At 43.0% G+C, this 16,058-nt stretch overlaps 2 protein-coding genes across 4 annotated transcripts in view; both read left to right on the plus strand.

Moving 5' to 3' along the window:
* The window catches only part of LOC141926598 (pancreatic alpha-amylase-like), a 14,572-nt gene extending 9,545 nt beyond the window's left edge, over positions 1 to 5,027 (plus strand). For all 3 annotated transcript variants that reach the window (XM_074832651.1, XM_074832652.1, XM_074832650.1), the window contains 7 exons: positions 869 to 1,099; positions 1,984 to 2,117; positions 2,205 to 2,327; positions 2,441 to 2,540; positions 2,752 to 2,873; positions 2,983 to 3,108; positions 4,296 to 5,027. In XM_074832651.1, coding sequence (XP_074688752.1) covers positions 869 to 1,099; positions 1,984 to 2,117; positions 2,205 to 2,327; positions 2,441 to 2,540; positions 2,752 to 2,873; positions 2,983 to 3,108; positions 4,296 to 4,482 — 1,023 coding nt within the window. In that variant the 3' untranslated portion in view covers positions 4,483 to 5,027. The remainder of the gene's footprint in view (positions 1 to 868; positions 1,100 to 1,983; positions 2,118 to 2,204; positions 2,328 to 2,440; positions 2,541 to 2,751; positions 2,874 to 2,982; positions 3,109 to 4,295) is intronic.
* On the plus strand, positions 2,986 to 15,127 carry LOC141926600 (pancreatic alpha-amylase). Its single transcript, XM_074832656.1, has 11 exons — positions 2,986 to 3,108; positions 10,098 to 10,313; positions 10,905 to 11,051; positions 11,260 to 11,457; positions 12,749 to 12,979; positions 13,370 to 13,503; positions 13,591 to 13,713; positions 13,827 to 13,926; positions 14,138 to 14,259; positions 14,369 to 14,494; positions 14,813 to 15,127. The coding sequence occupies exons 2-11, from the start codon at positions 10,146 to 10,148 to the stop codon at positions 15,000 to 15,002; spliced, it is 1,539 nt and encodes a 512-aa protein (XP_074688757.1). The 5' UTR covers positions 2,986 to 3,108; positions 10,098 to 10,145; the 3' UTR covers positions 15,003 to 15,127.
* The last annotated feature ends 931 nt before the right edge of the window (positions 15,128 to 16,058 follow it).

Below are 16,058 nucleotides of genomic sequence, written 5' to 3' on the forward strand. Positions count from 1 at the left end.
AGGTCAGGACTTTAAAACTACCACAGCATTAAAAAATATTTTATAAAGGTAAATACCTATCTTTCTTGAATAATATCTTATGCCTTTCAAATACATCTGATCTTTCCTGAGTCTAAGTTGAGGGGAGAGGGTTTACGGAGAAATGGCAGAAGAAGGGGAGACTTTAAATGTCCCTGAATTCTTGAGCAGTTCTAAAGGAGCATCTTTATAGCCAATTCTTTAGTGCAGTTTACAGCATAGGCTGATGCACCTTGCTCTCTCTAGGCAGATGTGCATAGCCATGGAAACCCATCATAAGAGTTATTAAAAAAAGCATTTCAGTATATTCAGTGTATGTTTAAAGTATTCTTTTGATGAAAATTGATGCCCATCAATTTGTATTTACAGGAAACAAAGGCAAAAAGGGGACAGAAAACGAAAGTTTAATGTTTCGTAAGGCTATAATAACTCAAGATTTTTAAACGGTTTACAAATACAATTTCTAGAAACCTTTCCTACATCAGAGAAGAAATGAGAGCATTTGAAATAGTAATGAATCTGCTCCTCAATACACTGGAGTAACTACAATTTATCATATTTTTGCCCTGTACTTGCATTAAAAAGCTGATTATAGATTTAATGGCTTGACTCTGTTATAATCCTTCAGCACCTACAGCTGTTTAAGCTGGGTGAATGCAGACTTCTTAATGTTCCTTCTGTGTAGATGACTGTCCCAGACAACTGTCCAAGGCAAAGATATGCATGGTGAACAATGGCTAGTGAAGGTTTTATTTGGCATTGTAATGCAGGTAACAAAATTCAAAAATGTATGTAGAACACTACATTTAGTTTATTAGGTGAAATTACTCATTTCAGAATTTTTATATAGGTCCGAGACTGCCGCTTGGTTAGCCTTCTTGATCTGGCCTTGGAGAAGGACTACGTACGCTTAAAAGTTGCTGAGTACATGAACTACCTCATTGATATTGGTGTAGCAGGCTTCCGACTTGATGCTGCCAAGCATATGTGGCCTGAGGATGTGAAGGCAATTTTAAAAAAACTGAAAGATCTAAATACTAAATGGTTTTCTGCAGGAACCAAACCTTTCATTTACCAGGAGGTAATCTTTATTTTTTTAATTGTACTTTACAAACATATTTCTTGCAGACACAGTATAGACTCAGTCCCACACTGTAAGTGATGCTTTACTTGAGCTGGGCTGGAGCAGCTTTCAGTCTCAAGATCTATAGAAATCATCATCGAGATTTAATAACCATGATTTACAAATATCTGATCTGCCTACAAATGGTAATTGACATGCAAACTGCCCCAGCTGGACCTGCTGGAACTAGGTAAGCTGGAAATTTCACTTGGGATGAAATTCACTGCAGAGAAGTTATTGAAAACTTCTGTTGGTTTAAAAAGGAGATTTTACTCCCTGAATTTTAAATTCTGGATAATAAATTGAAGCAGAAGATATAAATGGTGATTATGGCCTGATACTTTTTTTTTCAGTGACATAACCAGTGTTAGTTGACATTCCAAAATCGGGTTTTGTGTTTGAATAGCAAATATTGACAAGACCTAAGAAGCAGGTAATTGTTGGTTTCAGTCAGCAGAAGCTAAAGTTGCTAGACACATTTTGGCCTGCAAGGTCTATGGCAAATAGTGAAACATTCTTTAGCTACATAGTGAAATGAGGCTGCCCATGTGCTGGAAGCAGAGGCATTGGTCACTAGACTAAATACAAAGTTGGTACAGCCCGAGCCTTAGATATGTGGTAGTGATGAATCAGGGTAAGGAAATTTAGGATGGAGAGGGAAAACAAGTTCGCAGCTAGCCTGAGATAAAATGTAGAAAATAGCTTTAAATACAATGTTGCAAGTAAGCCACCTAATATACTTAGCTCAAGTAGTGCCTCTTCCTTAGAACAATGTGTAGGGCAGTGCCTTCTACTTGTTTGGGTTTTTTAAGCAGAAAGGAATGTTCTGTTTCCTGTACCAGGTAATTGACTTGGGCGGAGAGCCGATCAAAGGCAGTGACTACTTTGGAAATGGCCGAGTGACGGAATTCAAATACGGTGCAAAACTGGGGACAGTGATCCGCAAGTGGAATGGGGAAAAGATGGCCTACTTAAAGTTAGATTGAAGATGCTGCGACTTATCCGGGATACGCTGGATACACAGGTTGACAGGGTAGCTTCAAGTCCTTGTGTTTTTGACTAGGAACTGGGGAGAAGGCTGGGGCTTTGTGCCTTCCGACAGAGCCCTGGTCTTTGTGGATAATCACGACAACCAGCGGGGGCATGGGGCCGGTGGAGCTTCCATTCTGACCTTCTGGGACCCCAGGTAAAGGATTGCTCTTGTCTGGGTGATGCTTCTTCCTTTTGCTTGCTTGTCTTTCTGTTCTCTGGCATGCTTTCTCTTTCCATGTCTCACTACTTTTTCTGTCTAACAAACAGGCTTTATAAAATGGCAGTTGGTTTCATGCTTGCTCATCCCTATGGGTTCACACGTGTGATGTCAAGTTTTCGCTGGCCAAGATCTTTTGTAAATGGACGGGTAAGCTTGTAATGCTGAAGATACGTTCACGGTGAATAAGGATCAGAACAGGCCCAGAGCTGCAGTCCAGTGCATTTAAATTTGTTGAGTGATTTCTCTGTCCCCTGCTGGATCTAGCAGGTGGAACTTTGATGCTCCATCCAGCTTTTCTCTGCAGATAGGCTCTCTGCATTTTCAGTGAGAAGTTATAAACTTCTCTTTTTCATTACAGGATGTCAATGACTGGATTGGCCCCCCAAGTAACTCGGATGGGTCAGTAAAGCCTGTTACAATCAATGCAGACACTACCTGTGGCAACGACTGGGTTTGTGAACATCGCTGGCGTCAAATAAAGTAGGACACTGTGGAGAAAACATGAGTAAAAGCAGTTGCTTTTGCTTCCTGTTCCTTGTGGCTTTAGAGCTCTTGCAGCCACAGTGACAGCCGTTCCTTGCATTTTCAGGAACATGGTTATCTTCCGTAATGTGGTGGATGGTCAGCCTTTCTCCAACTGGTGGGACAATGGCAGCAATCAAGTAGCTTTTGGCCGTGGTAATAAAGGCTTCATCGTTTTCAATAATGATGACTGGTAAGTAAGAGAGGAATACATTATAATTCTTCTAGTTAGCAGAGAAAGCTTTTAAGGTGTTGCGAGGTCTTACAGATCTTTGTAACAGACGCTTCCTCAGTCTCAGTTCTTGGCAGTTTAAGCTTAGCATTCTCCACTCTACCAGGAGCACTCTTCACTATCCAAGCTTAGGCCTTATACTGTGTTCTTGCTATTTCCCAGTTCCTGGAGTTGGCTGTGTCACTGAAGAGCATGGTCAGCCAGCAATGTCTGAACTTACAGAAATGGGGGTACTTGTGGTCTCGGGGATATGGTCCAAAAGCGACAGTTTTAAAAACTGTGTTGCAATCTTATATGTAAGAGTGAGATTATTTAAGAGAACGGGAGGGTGTCAGATCTATAATAATTAGAAGTAGATTGGGGTGAGGACCAATTTGAAGGATGTAGTAGCTGAGTTCTCAGTTACCTTTGTTTTCCAGCTTAATGTGCTGTCCATTACAGAAGTTCCTATTGGACATCCTGCAACAATTTGAGGGGAGTTTTATTAGGGCTGACAGTTTTTAGGCTATTTTGATATGTTCCTCTAGGGTACCGTGATTTCAGAAATACAATATTTGCGTGGAATCTGGCATTTCTCAAGTACCTTTAAACTCCTTAAAAAACAGGTTACTAACAGAGACATTTCTGAGAACTTGTAATGGGATAATCTAAAAAAGCTAACTGGGGTTTGGTACAGAAAAATGAAAATTGCACTAGAGTGCAATTTGAAGTTCTGGAGGTCAAGTCCTAAAGTTCCTGGAGAGTGAGAACACCCAAGCTTCCTGTCATTGCTGGTAAATACTTAAATACTACTATATTAATTTATTTGTAATTATTTTTCTTCATTGTTAAGGGATTGTAATTAGAACCAAATTCCTCTAAGTGCCCATAATTTAAAGGAGCTCACATGAAAAATTATTTTAACTAGTGTGTGTTGACTAGCCTTACGATGCCTGAGCACAGCATGAACCTTTGATGTTTTTCTCGGCTCCTCACTCAGTAGTCTTAGAGTGTTGTCATTTTGTGGGAGAATAGATTCTGGAGTGTCCAGAGAAGTGCTGCAACATAACAACTCTGGAATTACTTAACATCTGAGAAGGTCTCTAGCATGAGTTGCAAAGCATTTGAGAGTCCAAATAATCCTTAATGCATTTCAATATTTTCCAAAGGCCTTTGAATGTAACTCTGCAGACTGGTCTGCCTGCTGGCACTTACTGCGATGTCATTTCTGGACAAAAGGAAGGTGATTACTGTACAGCAGTTGAAGTTCATGTTGCTGCTGATGGCATGGCTAATTTCCTGATTAGTAAAGAGGAAGACCCATTCATTGCAATTCATGTTGATGCTAAATTGTAACCAGACCTGTTGTGCATGTGTTGTTTCTTCTCTCTGTATTTGTGCTAGTAGCACGCAAGGTGGTCTGATTGTCTCGGCTCTCCAACACCAAATGAACCGCAACAGAGCAAAGCTTAGATTAATGAAATACTGAGTAGCTGCTATACAGAGACAGGAGCTAGTGGTGCTAGTGGAGATCTGGAAGAGGTGGTATACACCTCTTTGCCTTTGTAAGTGCGCTTTATTCAGTTAAAGGTACTCGTAAAAAAATGAGAAGAAAATTGAAATGACTGAATATTAAATTGTGCTGCTCTGTGCTTCTGTGAAAATGTAGTTCTCTTTATGGGGAAGCTGGACTGGGAATTAACAACGTGTCCAAAAATCAGAAGACACCCTTGTGCTGAAACATGGCACAATTCAAGTTGATGCCAAGTTGTAACTCAGTTGAAAATATGTTTCTTCTATTTACTCTGTACCTTTACTGTTTCCCCCCTATGCAATTCCCTGGTATTCAAGCATGAATGATTCTCTGTATCTAGTGAGTAATAAATGGCAATCAAATTGAAGAGTAATACTTTTTTCCTTAGTGAGTTGGATTGTAACTTTATCACGTCATAACTAGTGGCAATGCAGTGGTGGGTTTTAAGGTAATGCAGCACTCCATTTCCCACATCACAGAAACATGGGAGGAAATAAAATAAACAGAAAGGAGCCAGACCAACACCTGGGTAAGTTACAATGCCGTCTGTATTCCCACGGCCGGTACATACACACACATCTGTATCCCAGGGCAGACACACTGTGGGCAGTCAGCTACGAGCAGTGCCTACACACACAGACGGTTTATCCGATTCTTGTGACAAACCACACTCAGGGTCTGGGTCATCAGAGGAAGGTGGGCTGGGCCAATCAATTATTCCATCCTACGACGTCAGTCAAGCCAGCGGGTTGCCTGGTTCCCAGTCAGTTTGTGCCTGTACAAATCAAAACCACAGCTCTTCCATCGTCAGCCCCAATGGCTTGCAGCAAATGACCCTTCACGGTGGCTGTTCCAGAGGTGTCTGAGAAGTGTGCTGTATATCCACGCACTGCTTAGACCTCGTGACAGTGGCTGAGGCACGGCATATCCTTGTCTTTGTGATGCGTTAGGCTTGCTTATTCTGTAATACCTCAGAGAATTAGGCAGACAAAGTATAGACTTGGCAGCTTTCCCAATTTTGTGGTCAGCCATGAGAAAATGCCGAGGTAAACGCAAGAGCGCAGCCCTTGCTTTAAGTCAGAATGTCTTCTTGGCCAAAAGCACTCGTTGTGACCCAGTCTGGAGGAGCAAATGGAAGAGGAATGCTTGGATTTACTATTTTTGAGGTCAAGGTGTATTTTTAAGGCCTGTTTCCCTTAAAACTGGGGGCGGCTGTTGGCTCTCAATGTGCCCAAGGGCTTGCAGTGTCTGTCAAGGCAGTCGTGGTGTGGGAGGAGGGGCCCCGGTAGTGTCCCTGGCCCAGAGGCTGGACCTGCCACCGGGCTCCCTTGCTTGCTGTGGCCAGCACCACCTTGCTGAGGGCAGGGGGCCTGCTGGCAAAGTGCAGCCCCTGGATCTGCTGGCTGGAGCGGTGCCAAAGGTTGGGAGACCCATGTGGCAGGATGTTAATAGCCATTGCCAACCTGTTGTGTGCCCCCAGGGTCAGGTCAAGGAGCCCTCCTGCCCCTTTGAAGCACACTGGCTCCACTTGTTTGTGCAAACTGGCGTGGCAAAGGGATGGGTTCACATCTGTTGTGAACAGTCCTGAAGTCAATTTTCAGGAAAAGTCGTTTAAAAGCATGACATCTCATGTAGTGCTTCTTAGTGGCAGTATCCTGGCAGTTGAAAATTTACAATCAAGATGATGAATATGCCTCTCCTGTAGAAACTGGCATGATTTTTTAGGTACTACAGCTATGAGAGCTTAATCCTTTCTTGTCCTGTCTCTTTCTCTGCTTCTCTGAAGTCACAGTTTGCCACCCTTCCTGGGATTTCCAGTGGACTTGCTATTGCAGATATCACTAAAATTTGAGAACTGTTTCTTTCCTGAGAGGAGGACAATCTCAACTTTGTAGCATGTTATGATACTCACTTGTCTGGTGAATAGCAGTAAATGTTGACGTTCTTTTTTTTAAAAAGATGATAATTCAAGTCTAGTATCTCTAACTGAGCATCTTTAAGACTGTAATCTCCCTTAATGTTGTTTCTAGTAACCTGTCTGGGAATGGTTCAATGCTGTGTTTAATATGCAGGCACACTTAACCACCTTTTCATACCCTTCAAGCCATTTTTATAACAGAGCAAGACAATATTGATTATTTATTTGGTCAAGCTAAATAGCAGTCAGGCAGATGATTGCACTGTAAGTGCTCTGACTGTGTCAGAGTCCAGTACTCTGACCAGCTTCTTTTAGATATTCCACGTGTGGAGGGTGTGATGTTTAATATGAAATTTACTTATTTGAAGATAATTGACGCTGGATACTTTTTCTGACTTAGCTGAGTGATACAAAATATATTGAAATCACAATCCAAATGCAAGCTACACATAGCAAAATATAACAATTGCAATATACAGGTCAATCACAATATCAATGTGATCTCCATTACAGGATGCTGGGTGTCCCCAGTCAGTGGAAGGGAATATGTGGGTTGAAACCAGCTAAAGTCCATTGCTATCTTCAGAAATCTTTTGTAGATTGTTTAGTTTTTATCATCTCAGTTGTGCTGAGCCACGTGTACACTCCTCCAAATGCTGGTCTGGCTAAACCAGGGGACATTCACACTCTTTTAATTTACTCGGGGATAAACAGTTCCACTACCAGCTGATACATTCAACTGACATAGCTGTTTATCTAAAATAAAGGCCACCCTGTAGCCCTCTTTGTGTTGGGATAAAGTCAGCATTCTTTGCAACACTGGTGGCCAGTCACAGCCTGCATTATTCCATGAGCTTCATGGGCAAGTCCTTCTTGCCTGTCTCCTCTGAGCCTGCTTCCTCTGGAGGGGTTTACTGGTCAGTCACGTGGTGGTATGTCTTGTGTGCACATTGACACTGCAGCAGTGTATTGGGAAAACGCTGCTGTTGCAGCATAGTATCAATTGTGTATTTGATTGACAGAGCTGTGCTATGAGCACATAGGGACATATAAGAGCAGGCCTATTTTTTTAGGTTTGCAGTGTAAAAGCTTGCAAATAAAAGAGTCTCATTTCAGTGTCTAAAACCCACATCCTCTAGTTCTTCACAACCAAGTTTCCAATAATACTGGGGGATCAAATGGATTAAAACGAGATTTCAAAACAAAGCCAAATCCCTCCAACGTCTCATCTGCCCAAAGCTTCAACTTCCCTAAAACTCCCTGGAAAATCAGAGCCAATTTTTTAGGTAGCTGATGTTTTTACCATACTGAAAGAGATGCTGTGTTTGAATGTGTGCACATTAAATACTTTCTACTTGGGGTTATGCTACAGAAAGACTCATAAATCATCAGTGCTGGATGCCCACCGTCTCTCCTGCTCTCATGCATTTCCTCAGCATGCTAAAATACTGCAGCCTGCTCAGTTTGAGCTGCTGAATAGCCTGTCACATGAGGGCTCCCAGTCCCCTTGCCAGTGGGTTGGCCATCCGTTGCATTGGGCTATCAAGGACGGGTCCTTATGTCCTTGGCTGATAGCAGTGTATTTCAGTGGAAAATGCATGTCATTAGAAACTGAATGTTATGCAGTGACATGCCATTGCATCAGTGGAACCCCACAGGGAATGGTGATGCAGAAATTAACCTCAGGCACATTTGGTTGCTCTCAGTAATACTGAGGAATGGGACAGGGGGGGTCTGTTCTCACTGAATTGGTAATCATGAGGTGGAATCATCTCACTGGTTCCTTGTTATTAGGTCATTTGCAGTAATTTACTATTTCATTGTTATAGTGGAAAAAGAGACCTTTAATAAGGTCTGTGATATGAAAATGAACAGGTGGGCAAATGGGAGCTGCATTCATCCTTGAAGACAAATTCTGGGAAACAGAAGGATGCATGTGACATTCAATGGCACAGCTGGTTTCAGAAAGAACATACAAGAGGCAGTTCAAGTACAAAGTGCACTAAAAAACTAAAAGTCTTTTTTTTTTCTTGGAGTAGATGTGCCAATTTGTGGACTTTTCGTTTTTGTCATGGATATTCATCAAATGTCAGGCAGTTTCTGGTCTTCGTGTTCTCTCAGAGTATTGTTTTATCGTTGGCATGTCTCAAGCTTATTCATGGAGCATTGTTGCTGAGACCTTGATCTTATAAGTCAGTTCCAAATGAAGATCTGAAATTATGTCATGAACAAAAGTCATAAGGTTATTTGAAAGAGGAAAGTGTAGGAAAAGCCAGAAGGGACTTGGGCAACAGCTCTGGCTTTCAAATTCAGTTTTATGTCAGGCAGCTAAAACTCATCCTCTGTATCACTTTTCATCTGATTTTGGGTTTCCTTCCTTGACTCAGATGAATCATTGGTCATTTAAAGTGAGATGAAACCTTATTGTCCAGAGTTTGGCTAGGATAGAGTTAATTTTCACAAGAAGCTGGGAGGGGACACGGCCAGTATAGCTGACCCAACTAGCCAAGGGGGTATTTGATACTATGTGACGTCATGCTCAGTATATGTACTGGGGGAGCTGGCCAGGGGGTGGAGGGATTGCGTCTCAGGAACAGGCTGAGCATCAGGCATCGGGTTGTAGGTGGTGAGCAACTGCATTGTGTATCACTGGCTTTATATATTCTTTTATTAGTGTTTTTGTTATTATTATTTCTTCTCTGCTTGTTTTGTCCTATTAAACTGTCCTTACCTCAGCCCACGAGTTTTTACTTTTTTCTTCCTATTCTCCTCCACATCCCACCAGTGCATGGAGGAGTGAGTGAGCGGCAGTGTGGTGCTTAGTTGTCAGCTGGGCTTAAACCACGACATTTATGCAGACTGTCTGTTGGAGAGGGGAACACTTGCAGCTTGATCACTTTCAGTCAGGTCGAGCAACGGGTGCTCTGCATGACTGTGTGAAGAGAACCAGTAACAGTTACTAGCAGGGACTCGGCAATGACGCTAGGAAAACTGCAGGCATGAAAAGGAGTCAGTTTCTAGTTACCAGTGTGATTCACCTGGTGAAGACCCATGATGTGTTGTGTGATACATCTCTTATTGACTGAGAGCGGCTGATCAGGTACCTTGGTTTGAGCTTGGACTAATTCTGAGAGCTAGACGCCTCTGATAGCCTGCAAACTCATGCATTCTCCTAGAGCCGTTAGATTTCCAGTTGTCTTTTAATCACCTATCTTTCCTTTTACCTTCCAGAGCCCCCTTTGAGGGTCTATGCGTTATGTTTTGGAATAGTTTTGATAAAGTATCTTTGTTTACATGGTTGGAAAGAGTACAATTCTGAATTTAGGTGCACTGTTCACAGACTGCTTGGTTTATGATAATGTGTAATCATTGTGAAAAAGTATTTTATCTTCAGCTGCTGGGCAATCCAGGAAAAAACAAAACAGAAGAATGATATCGAGCTTGCTAGCCAAATAATAACTGATAGCATCGATCTGTGTGAATTTTGACAGCTGCAATAGGAACTTTGTCAACTTGCAGGAGTATAAATTGCCAGTGGAGAGACAACAGCCTTATACTGAAGTCATCATGCAAGTCCTCCTCCTGCTCACAGCTGTAGGGTTTTGCTGGGCACAGTACAACCCCAATACTCTCTCTGGGAGGACGTCTATTGTACATCTCTTTGAATGGCGCTGGGCCGATATTGCTCTTGAATGTGAACGCTATTTAGGTCCTAATGGATTTGGAGGAGTTCAGGTAAGTATGTTGTCTGTGACTAGGTAGGAAAATGGCACTCAATAAATGGCATTCATTTAATCAATAAAAATGCCTGAATTGGGAACAGCCAGCTCTGGGTAACTTTGGTGTTGGAAAGGGGGGGGATGGAAGTAGTAGCTGCTGTTAGACACAAGAGCCCACAGGGCCAATGAACGATATTGTATCTCTAGAATATCAGTTACAAAGGGGCATGCTTTCCTCTGAAAGGCTTCCTCTGCAAAGCTAAGTTCTCCTCTTTACGTTGTTTGAGGGAAGGGCATAAGTCTTTCCTTAAGGGTGTCACCATTCCAGGTAAAAATAATTCCTGTGGCTTCAGCCCTCCCATGTGCCTGTCCTTGAAGGCAGGCCCATGCTGGACCTGAGCAGCCCACAGGAATAAAAGACAACTTCTTTCTTGCCAGTCTGTAAGACAGACATCTCACAGACTGAGCTTGTGCTGTGGGAGAGAGACAGACTGGGTTGAGTGGTAGCCTGTCTCTAAGGGTAGAGGTGCTGAGCACAGATTTTGCCCTTAAAACATTAAAATAAATTCAACTGATTCCTTATCAAAGTACATAATTTCATCTACAGGTTTCACCTCCAAATGAAAATATTGTCATTACTAACCCGAACAGACCCTGGTGGGAAAGATACCAGCCCATCAGCTACAAGCTCTGCACTCGATCAGGAAATGAAAATGAATTCAGAGACATGGTGACCAGATGCAACAATGTTGGAGTAAGTGCCTTGAAAATCTGTATCTGATATGGCAAGAAGTGCTCTGTCAGCTGAGGGAAGTTACTGCTGCTGTCCTCAAAGGAGGCATAAACTGAGAATAAACTGAAGGGGAAAAAAAAAGATCGAGTTAATAGTGGTGTGATAGAGCTCTGGCTATCACTTCACCATCATTATAAAACATACTGAAATGCACTTACTGCTTTTCCAGGTTCATATTTATGTGGATGCTGTTGTCAATCATATGTGTGGGGCTGCAGGTGGCTCAGGCACACATTCTACCTGTGGAAGCTATTTTAATGCTGGGAACAGAGATTTTCCAGCTGTGCCTTACTCTGGCTGGGATTTCAATGATGGCAAATGTCGAACTGGAAGTGGAGATATTGAAAATTATGGTGACATGTATCAGGTAACTTTCTCTGGCAAAAGTTTGAAATATTTTTCTTTTTTTTTAACCTGTTGTGTAAACATTAAAGTAAGGCCAAACAAAGGGAGTAGTTTCTCACAAAACCTGTGCTTAGTCACCTGACAAGGGAATGAAGTAGTGAACACAGGTACTGGAAAGGTACTTGTGGTGCAAAATACCCTAAGTACTGAGAAATCAAGAACCCTCCCTGCACGTTTCATATGGGCATGTGCAGGAGTTTGCTCCTGAACAGAGCCCAGTGTACTCAGCTCAGCTGGTGAGCTCTTTCTTTTAGCTTGTAAACTCAGCTGATCTTGATAAGGAGCCCACTTGGAAAATTGACAGGAGTGCAAGGTGCTACCCTGGTTGAGCAACTTACTCTTTTTGGTAGATGGAATATGTCAGTTCTTTCTCAAGGTTACTGCTCTTCCTTTGGCCAATTTGCAACAATATACTGTGCCGTTTCTCATCCTCAGTTCTGAATGACATCTGCACAGGGAGGTGATATCCTTCACCAACTGTCCTAACTTGAGTATTGAGCTGCATAGTAAGTTTACCTATGTCTTGGTGCAGACTGTTGTGGTTTAACCCCAGCCGACAACTAAGCCCCACACAGCCAGTCACTCACTCCTCCCCCAGTAGGGTGGGGAAGAGAATCAGAAAAGTAAGAAAACTCATGAGTTGAGAACAAGACAGTTTAATAGGTAAAGCAAAAGCCGTGTGTGCAAGCAAAGCAAAACAAGGAATTCATTCACCACTTTCCATCGGCAGGCAGGTGCTCAGTCACCCCCAGGAGAGCCGGGCTCCATCACGCATAACAGACACTTAGGAAGACCAAACGCCATCACTCTGAATGTCCCCTGCCTCCTTCCCCCGGCTTTATACGCTGAGCATGATGCTGTATGGTGGGATATCCCTGGGGTCAGCTGTCCCGGCTGTGTCCCCTCCCAACTTCTTGTGCACCCCCAGCCCACTCGCTGGTGGGGTGGGGTGAGAAGCAGAAAAGGCCTTGACTCTGTGTAAGCACTGCTCAGCAATAACAAAAACATCCCTATATTATCAACACTATTTTCAGCACAAATTCAAATCGTAGCCCCATACTAGCTACTATGAAAAAAATTAACTCTATCCCAGCCAAAATCAGCACACAGACCTTGGCATAATTCTCTTCTGTGCAAATTAGATATCCAAACAAACTTGATTTTATGTCTCAAAACATGCAAATATTTCATTGACAGGTTTTACAAGCTTGACAGAGTGGCACCTCAAAAAAATTTTTTTTTTCATTACACAGGTCCGGGACTGTCGCTTGGTTAGCCTTCTTGATCTGGCCCTGGAGAAGGACTATGTACGCTCAAAAGTTGCTGAGTACATGAACTATCTCATTGATATTGGTGTAGCAGGCTTCCGACTTGATGCTGCCAAGCATATGTGGCCTGGGGACATAAGAGCCTTTCTGGACAAGCTGAAAAATTTAAATACTAAATGGTTTTCTGCAGGAACAAAACCTTTCATTTACCAGGAGGTAATTGTGTTTTTTCCCTTATGTTTGTCTTTGTCTTTGCTATCTCTTTTACCTTCCTCCTTCAGAGGAATGGTGGGATTACATCTTCATCCAACTTTACCCCAGAAAGAGCTATCTTTGGAGCAGCCCTGCAGACATAAGTAGTTTTGCATTTTAAAAATACCTCCTCAACAGATTGTCATTAAACTTTACATTTTCTTTCTTCAATTATGTTTTTACATGTGTCCATCATGTATTATACTGACTTTGGGTTGATCTACACAGCAGAAATAAACATATTTGAGTACTTTTTCTCTCAATGTAAAGCAAGAACTAATATTGAGGACTGTACACTGCATTTTTGTCTCTCTGAGATATGAACAGATGCACAGTTTCTCCTTTGTGTACCAGGTAATTGACTTGGGCGGAGAGCCGATCAAAGGCAGTGACTACTTTGGAAATGGCCGAGTGACGGAATTCAAATACGGTGCAAAACTGGGGACAGTGATCCGCAAGTGGAATGGGGAAAAGATGGCCTACTTAAAGTAAGATTGAAGATGCTGCGACTTATCCAGGATACGCTGGATACACAGGTTGACAGGGTAGCTTCAAGTCCTTGTGTTTTTGACTAGGAACTGGGGAGAAGGCTGGGGCTTTGTGCCTTCCGACAGAGCCCTGGTCTTTGTGGATAATCACGACAACCAGCGGGGGCATGGGGCCGGTGGAGCTTCCATTCTAACCTTCTGGGACCCCAGGTAAAGGATTGCTCTTGTCTGGGTGATGCTTCTTCCTTTTGCTTGCTTGTCTTTCTGTTCTCTGGCATGCTTTCTCTTTCCACGTCTCACTACTTTTTCTGTCTAACAAACAGGCTTTATAAAATGGCAGTTGGTTTCATGCTTGCTCATCCCTATGGGTTCACACGTGTGATGTCAAGTTTTCGCTGGCCAAGATCTTTTGTAAATGGACGGGTAAGCTTGTAATGCTGAAGATACGTTCACGGTGAATAAGGATCAGAACAGGCCCAGAGCTGCAGTCCAGTGCATTTAAATTTGTTGAGTGATTTCTCTGTCCCCTGCTGGATCTAGCAGGTGGAACTTTGATGCTCCATCCAGCTTTTCTCTGCAGATAGGCTCTCTGCATTTTCAGTGAGAAGTTATAAACTTCTCTTTTTCATTACAGGATGTCAATGACTGGATTGGCCCCCCAAGTAACTCGGATGGGTCAGTAAAGCCTGTTACAATCAATGCAGACACTACCTGTGGCAACGACTGGGTTTGTGAACATCGCTGGCGTCAAATAAAGTAGGACACTGTGGAGAAAACATGAGTAAAAGCAGTTGCTTTTGCTTCCTGTTCCTTGTGGCTTTAGAGCTCTTGCAGCCACAGTGACAGCCGTTCCTTGCATTTTCAGGAACATGGTTATCTTCCGTAATGTGGTGGATGGTCAGCCTTTCTCCAACTGGTGGGACAATGGCAGCAATCAAGTAGCTTTTGGCCGTGGTAATAAAGGCTTCATCGTTTTCAATAATGATGACTGGTAAGTATGTGGGAGAGACCGTGTCCTCAAAAAGAACTATAGCATCCCTCAATAGCGATACTGATGGGAAGGGGAATGTCATTTTCTCATAATTAGAGCGATCACTACCATCTGAGCTAAAGACATTCAATTGCACGCCAGGTCTAGAGAGCCAAAACGGGAGCATAGGGGGGGAAGCAGGGGTAGGATCAGAAAGCTCACACCTTTACATTTCCCTTCAAAGTAAGGGAGTAGCAACAAGTTCAAAAACCCTATACCCAGCTTGAAATAACTGTTTTGAAAACACTGGATAAATAGCATTCACTTGTTTTCACATAGGAATATGAACGTCAATTTGCAAACTGGACTGCCTGCTGGTACCTACTGTGATGTTATTTCTGGACAAAAGGAGGGCAACAAATGTACTGGAAAACAGGTGTATGTTTCTGGTGATGGAATGGCTAATTTCCAGATTAGTAACAATGCCGAAGATCCATTTGTTGCAATTCATGTTAATTCCAAGTTATAACTCAGGAGAAATATCCTTCTCTATTTACTCTGTACCTTTACTGTTTCCCCCCTATGCAATTCCCTGGTATTCAAGCATGAATGATTCTCTGTATCTAGTGAGTAATAAATGGCAATCAAATTGAAGAGTAATGCTTTTTTCCTTAGTGAGTTGGATTGTAACTTTATCACGTCATAACTAGTGGCAATGCAGTGGTGGGTTTTAAGGTAATGCAGCACTCCATTTCCCACATCACAGAAACATGGGAGGAAATAAAATAAACAGAAAGGAGCCAGACCAACACCTGGGTAAGTTACAATGCCGTCTGTATTCCCACGGCCGGTACATACACACACATCTGTATCCCAGGGCAGACACACTGTGGGCAGTCAGCTACGAGCAGTGCCTACACACACAGACGGTTTATCCGATTCTTGTGACAAACCACACTCAGGGTCTGGGTCATCAGAGGAAGGTGGGCTGGGCCAATCAATTATTCCATCCTACGACGTCAGTCAAGCCAGCGGGTTGCCTGGTTCCCGGTCAGTTTGTGCCTGTACAAATCAAAACCACAGCTCTTCCATCGTCAGCCCCAATGGCTTGCAGCAAATGACCCTTCACGGTGGCTGTTCCAGAGGTGTCTGAGAAGTGTGCTGTATATCCACGCACTGCTTAGACCTCGTGACAGTGGCTGAGGCACGGCATATCCTTGTCTCTGTGATGCGTTAGGCTTGCTTATTCTGTAATACCTCAGAGAATTAGGCAGACAAAGTACAGACTTGGCAGCTTTCCCAATTTTGTGGTCAGCCATGAGAAAATGCCGAGGTAAACGCAAGAGCGCAGCCCTTGCTTTAAGTCAGAATGTCTTCTTGGCCAAAAGCACTCGTTGTGACCCAGTCTGGAGGAGCAAATGGAAGAGGAATGCTTGGATTTACTATTTTTGAGGTCAAGGTGTATTTTTAAGGCCTGTTTCCCGTTTGTAGTGGGAGTGAGTGCGCGGGTGTTGGGGGCAGCTGTTGGCTCTCAATGTGCCCAAGGGCTTGCAGTGTCTGTCAAGGCAGTCGTGGTGTGGGAGGA

Source organism: Strix aluco, chromosome 8, assembly GCF_031877795.1.
Source record: "Strix aluco isolate bStrAlu1 chromosome 8, bStrAlu1.hap1, whole genome shotgun sequence".
Lineage (NCBI taxonomy): Eukaryota > Metazoa > Chordata > Aves > Strigiformes > Strigidae > Strix > Strix aluco.